At 42.0% G+C, this 9,967-nt stretch overlaps 1 protein-coding gene across 1 annotated transcript; it reads right to left on the bottom strand.

Annotated features, from left to right (window-relative positions):
- Nucleotides 1–76: 76 nt before the first annotated feature.
- On the bottom strand, nt 77–9,615 carry st7l (suppression of tumorigenicity 7 like). The gene is made up of 15 exons (XM_049732519.2): nt 9,422–9,615; nt 8,912–8,994; nt 8,529–8,688; nt 8,394–8,448; nt 8,160–8,275; nt 7,866–7,944; nt 7,445–7,533; nt 7,248–7,348; nt 7,064–7,178; nt 6,915–6,987; nt 6,733–6,835; nt 3,273–3,423; nt 3,035–3,127; nt 2,562–2,701; nt 77–1,151 (listed from the first exon to the last, which is right to left on the bottom strand). Exons 1-15 carry the CDS (start codon nt 9,588–9,590, stop codon nt 1,056–1,058), a joined length of 1,623 nt encoding a protein of 540 aa, XP_049588476.1. The 5' UTR covers nt 9,591–9,615; the 3' UTR covers nt 77–1,055.
- Nucleotides 9,616–9,967: the final 352 nt, after the last annotated feature.

The following is a 9,967-nucleotide window of genomic DNA, read 5'->3' as shown; positions in this document are numbered from 1 at the left end:
CCGATCGGTAGGAAAATGTAGAGTCATGTGGATGGAAAACAAAAGGACGCATAATAAAATCACCCCAAAACAAATATTCGACTTTCACAGGAGTCATTTTATTGTGAGTTTTGTTTCAAGCGCTTTTCAAACATGGGGAGAGTCTCCTGTCTTCAGCATGTACTTTTACACTTCTGATTTGAATTTTTTCATGAGTAAGCTTCACCACGTAGCCCTAAATATTTTGTGTCATTAAATAGAATTAAAACAATGTCTATCGGTGATGAGTCAATGCCTGGTTAAGATTTTTTTTTTTAGAACGAGACTAAAAAAAGGCACTTTTATCACTTGTAATTGTAGCGAGTTATGAAATGATATAATATTACCCCGTGCCTGTGGATGCCTTGTGTTTACTAGAACCTGCAAATTGGTTTGTTACACAAATTAATTCGATTTCATTATATCTTGAAAATTGTAGGGCTTTGGTCTCTGCGGTCTAGATTTTATCACCTATTGAAATGTGCTTCAACATTCCTTGGTGCCTGAGACACTCTTGAAAGTGGCGTGTGAAATCGTCACTGACCAGAGAGGAGAAAGTGAGCCTGGTCTGAGAACCACAAATCATTGACAAAGTCGGAGTTGACATCGACTTTCGGAAATCAAGTTGGGACACCTTCGGCTTTAGAGCTAAAATTCTGAACAGATACTTAAATTTATGTTGCCTGTAGTGTAATATTATCATTAATATTATGCTATTTTACCGCTATTGAGGATGACATCAATGAGTGCTGTGCCAAAATGGCTACACATGAAGTGTCAAACAACTTGTTATTGTACCACCGGTTAAAAAGTGGTGCAAACCATTTCAAATTCCCCCTCATGACAAATAAATGTAAATGCCGAATTCTTGGACATGCTGCAGGCAGCTGGAAGAGCGAGTGTCTTAAGAGTGGTACTGACTGCTTTGTTGATACGACCCGGGCCAATATAATCAGTAACAAAGCGAAAAGTAGACAGTAATGCTGAGGGCAGGAGAGCAATTTTGTTTTCCCCCAGTGTGTGTATGCGTGTTGGGGTCAGATCCGAGTCAGTTGATGCCAAAAACTGGACGGCATGAAGCTTTCCATCTTGTCTGCGAAGAATCCCAGTGGCGCGAAGAGTGTGCTGAAAAACTGGAAAGGGAGGGAAGCTGAGTGCCACTGTACTGGATAACCTTTAGAAAGTGACATTCTAACCACCGTTACAAATTGGGCTGGATTCATGCAGTGTGTCATAATTAATTTTACACCTCCCCCCCCCCCAATTTGCATAAATATTTCACTTTTGTTCATAAACTGACAGCTTGGCTTTCCGTTCAATATACAATTTTTTTGTAATCCACAAAAAATGATCACGTCTATTTAGAAAAACACAGGTCACTACAAAAATAGTATGTGGGAAATAATCATGAGGTGTTCCATTCAAATGAATGGACCAGCAAGGCATAGACCACTCAAGTATTTTTCCCACGAACTTTGCTATTGTATCCACTGGTACTTATGAAATTATAAATATGGTTAAGTATGGTTGTAAAACACAATATATGTATGTGTTCCCGTGGCTTGACAGCACACAGCTGTGTCTCACTTGCTTATGACAGAAATGCGTGTGTGCTGTGCGTTTGTGCTCATGTTGGTCGCTTTCTCCCCCTAAATGGTGGTTGGCCTGACCGTACTGTTTTAATTTTCAACATTAATGTCTCAAATGCTCATACGATGTCTAGAAGATATCGATACAATTCCGATATATCGCCCAGTCATCGTAGTAAAGTGTAATTTCTTCATTGTTCTTCAAATAATATAATTACCGGTATTGTTCACCAATTTTGAAAATATTTAAAACTGGGGGAACAGAGTCATTCAATGGAAATGTATCGGATTCAATCAAATTTATTCGCACGAACTCCAGTTAGGTCTCATGGAAAAATTTGAAACTTTCAGAAATTAAAAAAATGGCAATTTTGCCCTGACATGGATGTTCGTGTCAGGAGCTTAAGAAAAAAAGTGTTTTTCCTTCACAAAAAAAAGAAGACCTTGTGTCTTCCCTAACCCCGTCACATTTTGTGAACATTTACACAAAAGCCAGCTTGCCAAACTTGAAATCCCATCTGCGCCTTATCTTTTCTCAAAACAAAACAAAGAAGTACTCGATGTTCTCGGGGACCGTGTTTCGGCCTCACGTCGGTCGGACTAATAAACATGACGGCCGTGAAGTGAGATGCCCGCCAAACAACACCTTGGCTGTAAATAAACAGCACACGGAAGTCACGCACATAGAATTTTATGCGGCTGTGTTTGCAATTGGCGGCCGGCGATACCTCCGCTTGTGTTGGCAGGGGAAACGTTTTACGGGCCTACGACTCCCATGAGCTTGACAGTAATGCAAGGCGGTAATTACCGCAGGAGGCTCACATTGCAAATACGATTATTTAAACTCGTAAAAGGAAAAAAAAAACAGTGGGGGGTCAAGCAGAGATAAGCTGAAGGAGTCGCGATCTGGAGGAGCCTTTTAAGGCGAAGAACGCGAGACATGGGGATACTTACTGCTTTGGCGAAGACGCCCATGAGCTCGGGAAACTGATGTGTGAGCATGGCCAGCATGGCGGTGAAGGAGCAAAGGCCCGCGGTGAAGAGGATGAAGAAAGGAAGCTCTTTCTTTGGGTAAACCGACACCTCGTGGAATGCTGCATGGTGACAAGGTGGAGCCAGGATATAAAATTGACAAAAAAAAGCTGTAATGGAGACAGTGGTTCTTTGATTTTCGACCAAGCTTGTAAATCATTTTATCCGTGTATCAAATCACGGTTTCAGGTTGAAATTAATTGAAATGCCCTTAATCCGTTTCTACTGCACTTCTTTTTTCATGCTGTTAATAAAGTAAAATAACAATATACTGTAATAAAAAAACACACCTAAGAGAAAGTAAAAAAAACTTATTTGGCATCATTATGGGAAAGTGGCAGCAAATGTACTAGTTAATATGTCCTCTTATCAAGCGGTCTCTGTTTTTTGCTTACATGGCAGCAGCTCCCGATCTGCTGTTTCTGTGCATCCTGGGTAGGGGTAGAACAGGTGACCCTTCTCCAGTGGGTAGGGAATTATCCGGAAGGCTGTATATACATAAACACTTTAATTAACTCAAAAAGAAAAAAGAAAGAAAGAAACAAAAATAAGAGGAGAGAAGTGATGAATCCCTCTTCAGAAGCAATTTGTCATTAAAAGTGTGTAAGCAACAGAGATGGAGGAGGTACTTACTGCCCTCCCATGTGCAGTGGAGAAGATTTAAGGCGCCTTCGGCCCTCTTCCAGTGCTGCAGGTGGAAGAAGGCGTACGCCACTGCCTCGCTGTCACCCCTCTTCAGGATGTGCTCTGGTGGCAGGATCAGGCTCTTCATTTCTAATAAGTACTAAATAATATAGAAGATAGAAACAGTTTGCCTGTTTTATTCATATTCCACAGAGGAAACAGAACATATGATGTAAATAAATGAAATTGATTTGACTTACATTCCTTCAAAAATGGTTGTTGATTAACGATAATACACTTTTCAGTCACGAATACGTAAACTAAGTGTAAAATCATTTTTTTAAAAACACACAAAAGGCATAATCTGTTTCTATCTGGGTTTTTTCAAGAGCACCCGACAGTGAAAATGGATTCCAATGCAATGATGCAATCTACTTCCATATCATCCTGATGTGACTTAGCTTTATAGAAGAAAAAAAAGTCTTCCCTTTGTGGTCAAATCAATCTCTTTTGGTTTCTCCCTCCCCTATAATTCCTTTTCTTCCGCCTCACTGACTATATCCCATTGTGCAATTCCCTCTGGCAAACTCCCAGCAGACTAAAAACATACTTTGCTCATGTGAGGTATTTAGCGAGAGCCTTCTTTTTCGCTAGGAGGGAGAGAGGGTGAGGCTTCCCAAAGAGAGGTGTGTTATTGTGATTCCGTGCATTTGCAACTTCTCACCCACCCGTCTTGTTGTAACTTTGTCCTAGTGACTCAGTCGTCTAACCGGGCTGACAACCCAATTCCACATGTAGACCTTCAGCCGTCTGTATTAAAGATGTACCCCGTGGACTTTGATGAACACGCCAAGCTCTATCTGTCATGTCTGTGGTTTCAGGAGTGGCAGGACTATATGTCAAACAAAACCCGCATTGCAACCCCCCTTGTATGCCCCCCGAGGCTGGATTCCCGGGCGGCCAGCTTCACAGCGCTCCGGATCTCAAACACTTTGGGAAGGTTACCCCCGTCGCCCCTTCCCGAGCTAATCCTGTCTAATCCCCTCCCATGGTCACAGGCTCATCCAGCCAACCAGCCAACCCGGGCGACCATGCAGCCCACGCTTGGTTTACCATCTGACTCTCGTTCATCCATGTCAGACACGTCCTTTTGCCTTTATTTATCCCCCTACTGGAGTCCCACGTCCGAAGAATCTGAACGATACGGAATCTCCAAAATCTGACCAAAACAACTGTTGAGTTCAACCGATATTCAACTACGCTTCAAACCAAAGTATGTTATAATGGCAAATCTCGCAAGACTTCACCTGAGTATCTACAGGTGCGAGTTCACAAATATATACTTTTTCTTTGACTTTTTGCTATTTTAGTGATGCCCCCACACAGTAGTGATATAAAAGAATGGGTTAAATTTCAAGTTAGATGATGCATTGCAATATCTTTGATTAATTTGACAGTCATTAAAATGTCCAAATGTATTTGTACATAAAAATGTATCATTTTCCAAAGTTATATCTTTTTTTATTGGTGCAAAAATAAAATAAGAATCATTTTAAAGATGGTGAACCAAAAATGGTAAAATTGGGGTTACCAGGCCAGATAATCAACTTTTGGGTATTTTCCAATTTTTCCGGGAAGTTTTTTCAACATTTCTACCCGTCCCCTCTTTGGGAGAATTTCTGGGGTTTTGTTTTGTGGAACCCCCCAGGATAGCCTTATATTATAGGCTATTAGTGTCATGATAAGTACAGTACATAAGAATTTACGTATTATTGTTTCGTGACACACAACAGTTGAAGTGATGAATATAAAGACAGATTGTATTGTCGACAAAATCGCAGACTATTTTTCAAAGTCGTTGCACCCGGGCCCAAAACACAAAGAAGAAAAGGCCAACACAGCACGCTCAATGCACATGGCCGAAGATTGATCATTGCAAGAGGCTCAGCTGTCCCTGCTTGCATACCGCAGCATTAAACCTGGTGACACCTCAGTTCTTTGCACTGGCCTGCACCCCCGTCCTCCCTCGCTTCTCTTGTTCTCAGATCTGCCTCTTCGCTCACCGTCGCCTCTTTGATGAAGGGATTGAGTTTCATGTGCTCTCCTTTTATCCCTGGGCACTTTTAAGCCCGGAGCATAACTCATAAACTGCCTTCTGACTCCAATCTGCAGCCTCTTCTACAATGGAACACGGTGAGGAACAATACCATCGGGGCCTGTAATTAAGACACTTGTGTGTGAAGTGTCACAAAACTGTCCTAAAGCAGAAACCCTTAACTCAACGAGTGCCGACTTGATACTCCGGGTCCATTTACGAGTGAAGAGAAAGCCAAGCCTTTGTAGGCGAACACATCTGAGCTCTTGAATCCGCACAAGAGACTGTCAGCCGCAATGAGGTGAGAGGAGAAACTGTCAACTAGCGAGGAAGACGGGGAGCCGGACTGCAATGGCTTTGGAGGCCAATGTAAATGTAAAGCAGATCGGCGTAGCCGACACACTTTTATCAGCTAAACCAACAAGCCACGGGATGTCAGCTTCCAAACCACGCGGATAAATAATGACTGATTGAAATGTTTGGAGGGAAGAAAAGGAAATACTGGGGAAACGGTGTCCTTTAGAAGATGAGTACATTTTGTGGTGTGACCCGGCTGAGATGCTCCGTTCTGTCATCTTGCGTCGAGCCACGGAGGGAGCGGTTAAAATCATTACAATTCCCGCTTTAGCATAAAAAAAAGAGCACATTTTCACTTATGGAGGCAGCGTTCAACAGATAAAGGGCCGTTTTTGTAAAGCCGACACGATTTTCAGTCTGCGTTGGGCTTGAGCAGGTGACAAGAGGGGGGGTGATGAGGGAACATGAGAGGCTAAGAAACGAGATGAGGGTGTCTGATGAGAGGCCTGTGGGCTCACAGTTCTAGGGGGGGTAGAAAGATGATGAAGATGAGGGCCCTCACATGAAAATCAAAGGTTGGATCAAAGAGACTCTCTGACATCTCCAATCCCCCAAACAACCTCACCCGGCGCTCGCTTTTCTCTCACTCAGATATGACATCGGACTTATGAATCCACCACACCTTGGCACAGAAGTTAGAGGCGAGGATCCAGTTTCATGGCTCACGTGCATGTCCAATAAGTCTAACAGTGATGTGTTTTGTAGCAAATGCGTCAAACACACTATACGGTACGTTTAGGTATTTTATAGTATTTGACTGTTTATTTGAAAGCGACAAAGCACACGATTGGTAAAATACCTGCATCAACGTGCCAAACTGAGCAAAAAGCAAATTTACATTCGTAGTCCCTTGGCAGGTAAACAAAGCATAGACATCTTAAAACTTGGTAATTCACACGTTCGGAGATCAGGAAGTATTTAAAGGTAATATAATCAGTCAGGAGGGAATTGAAGTGATATCACACTGCCCTCTGCTGGACCGAGAGTGGTAGGGAATACGAAGACGGATTCACTGACCTTGGGCACATGCGGATTGAACTCAACGGCTCTGTGAATGGCCTCCACAGCGTTCATCTCGGCGGTGCTCAGCCCCCGCCGCGATGCTGCCTCTGGGGAGAACCTGATGAAACAAAAGCGAGCTGAAATGAAAAGCCTCAAATGTTTTTTTTTTCCTTGTTATGACAGGGAAGGATACGTACTTATCTGACACGGCCCGCGCTTTTAGCAGGGCCGATGTGTAGCATATAGTGGCCGATTTCGGGAGGCTTATGTCTGAGGTGGAAGCAGAGAGGATAGAAAAAGACGTGAGCGATAGCGGAGATGCGGCTGGGGTGCAGTGCGGTTATACCGTCGTATTTGGCGAGGACGGCCTGCACGTCGGCGTACGCCTGAAGCTCAAGGAGCGCCTCCAGGAGGTTTTCGTGTATATTTAACATACCTAATAATGGGAACTCCTTCATTAACTGTCGAGGGATACAAATGAATCAGAACAGGAAGCAACAGGACAGCGCAATGTTGTGTTTCCCACTTACGTCTCTCATCATTTTCACGGCTTCTTTAATTCGCCCAAGCTTGCGAGCGCACATGGCCAGTCTGCGTTTAATGTAAACCAGCAGGTTGATGTCTTTGCCTGCTGCAAAACACAACAGGCACTAAAATGATTGTTCATTCCTAAAATTTATATATAAAACGCTATATTTTTTACACACAGTTCACATCCACTGCTTACCTATACTCAAGGCTTTTTTAAAGAGGCGCTCAGCTTCTGTGATTGTTGTGGCTTCTTCCTCTGCGAGAAGCACGTAGGCTGCGGCACATCTGCAGAAAAAGAAAAGTTTTCAGTACAGTACTTTTGTTGAAGACAATTGCATTTTCTCAAATAGAGATTAAGAGGTGGCAAGTTCAAAAGATGATCCGACAAACATCTAGCCAGTATGTGGTCCTTCCACATTGTTGTGTGGTTCTGCCTTTTGCCACAATAGTCCCTCTTATATTTGTTTTAGACTCCACTTTCACTTGAAATCCAATGTAATGTCACACTAATTTAATTTAATTTCATATGATTTCAAAAAATGCATTCAGGCAAATAAAGGCCAGCCCCCCACAGAGCTGTAGCACATGCACCCATACTATTTAGGAGTAGGACTCACTCATGGTTCATCTCTATGGCCTGGTAAGCTGCTCTAATCCTGGCTTGAGGATTTCTTTCCCTCCAGGCCTTCTGCATGACTGTAGGGACAAGAAGAAATTCATATCACAACATATTCACTGAATCACATGTGTTTGTGTGTAAGTGTGTCTTTTAGCATGTTTGTGTGTACATCTATTGTTTTGTTTGTGTGTGAGTGTATAAGCATTGGAGTGTGTTTGTGTGACTGCAAATGTATATGTCTCTGACAGAGGGTGCGTTTTTGTGCGTGCGTAATAATGATATTGACACGCACCCGAATCCTCAGGCCTGAACTGCTGCGTGTCTCCTGTGAAAAAGGTCTGATGGTCTTGAGCCGACAGATTCATATCATAGTACGTCAGTGGTTCTTTTCCCGTCACCCACGTGTACCTTAGTACCACAGGAAAAAAAGTTATGAAAAAAATTATGTAAAAAAAAAATAATAATAAATAAAAAAATTCTCTCCAACGGCTCAAAAACCAGACCCTATTTATCTGTTTTTGAATACCTGTTGTATTCGGCTCCTCTGAACAGATTCAAAGGATTCCTCCAGACTTTGCACTCTATGGAGAGGAACACATCAATACTATTAGTAATGTTAGCATTGAAGATGTTACGGTTTGAATGTGTGTCTGTTTCTTACCTGACACGCTAGGTCTAGGCTCAGCCTCCCCATTGACAGACGAGAAGAGGCCGGTGGTGGAGCTGCTTTCCACTCCGCCGAGGAGGGGACGCAGGTGGCTCACGGAGACCTGCTCAATGAAGGACGTGCCGTACTTCCGAAAGTACCACCACTCAAATATCTGTGACAGGGAACATTTACAAAATCATCAGATGTCAATGCTGTCCAATGTAATGTAAGCGTGATCTATTTTTTAAATATTATTGTGCTTTTTCATTCCAAGTGGTGAACAGTGTGAAGACTTTAAGCTTGGTCATTTGGATGTATACTTCTACGCTACTTAGTATTTTAAAATAAAAAGGGGGTTCGCGGGACCAAAACAATAATATTCATTTTCAACTCACGAGGATGAGTCCAGAGATGAGTGAAGAGGTCCCGGTGAGAGCCACGTAAAACTTGGGGGTCAGTGTATTCAGAAACACCGATGCTGAAACAGCAAGTACAGATAGGTCACAAAACTAGAGACACAAAACCAACACATGAACACAAATAGACAATTAGACAGATGGACAGACAGAAAAACTGGTAAACACTGAAAAAGCTACAACAGACAAATATAGTATCACCATTCAAAAGTTCCAAAGTTAAATACCTACAGAGGTAAATAACAATCAACTGCACGTCTGTTATTAAGGTCAATTCTTAAGAATACAAACAAAATCTGCATCACGAAATATCAGGAAAGTAGCATGAAATTCGTGCTATTGGCTTTAAAGCGAAAATAAGCATTACAGAAGGAAAGGGAGAAAGTGATAAACAAGCAGGTGTTAAAACACTGCAACGTCTGTCTGATGACAAATAGCAGAGGCTAGCGGAAGGCTAACAAAAGCTAACAAGCAGAGGCGTCCATTCACCCGAAGTGAGGCTCTCCTGCAGTTTGAGTGGGCTCCACAGCACGTAGATCATGATGACCACCATGCCGAACCATACAAAGCACACGTATGTCCAAGACCACGAGAGCCACGACTTTAACTTGTCTATGAAACCGGGAGATTGGGGATTACTGCCAGTGGAGTCCTCCATGTTTTCTCCCCCCTCCCCGGATGTCTGTAAACACACGACCCACGTGACCAAGAAATAAAGACACCTTTCGTTTTTGTTTGTTTTGTTTTTATATCATTATCATTATCATTATCATTATCATTATCATTATCATTATTATTATCATTATTATTATTATTATTATTATTATTATTATTATTATTATTATTATTATTATTATTATTATTATTGCTGGTGTTTTTATTACATAAGGGCGACAAGCGAAAAGTGATGTCGATTAAAAAGGAAACAATTATGAGACACAAAATAGTCAATAATATGTAGTCAGTAATTATAATTCCTAAATGTTCGATTATGTTATCTTTCATTATTTGTTTTAAACTAAATCATTTATTCAA

Source organism: Syngnathus scovelli, chromosome 11, assembly GCF_024217435.2.
Source record: "Syngnathus scovelli strain Florida chromosome 11, RoL_Ssco_1.2, whole genome shotgun sequence".
Classification (NCBI taxonomy): Eukaryota; Metazoa; Chordata; class Actinopteri; order Syngnathiformes; family Syngnathidae; genus Syngnathus; species Syngnathus scovelli.
Note: the sequence above shows the minus strand (reverse complement) of the source record. Positions and strands in the feature narration are given on the sequence as shown.

What these genes read in the sequence shown, in the direction of transcription:
- st7l (XM_049732519.2), bottom strand. Translation starts at nt 9,590, where the DNA reads ATGGAGGACTCCACTGGCAGTAATCCCCAATCTCCCGGTTTCATAGAC. An exon ending in CCGTGAAAATGATGAGAGAC is followed by an intron (nt 7,179 to 7,247) that starts GTAAGTGGGAAA and finishes ATCCCTCGACAG; the next exon opens with TTAATGAAGGAGTTCCCATT. An exon ending in TCAATCCGCATGTGCCCAAG is followed by an intron (nt 3,424 to 6,732) that starts GTCAGTGAATCC and finishes TATATTATTTAG; the next exon opens with TACTTATTAGAAATGAAGAG.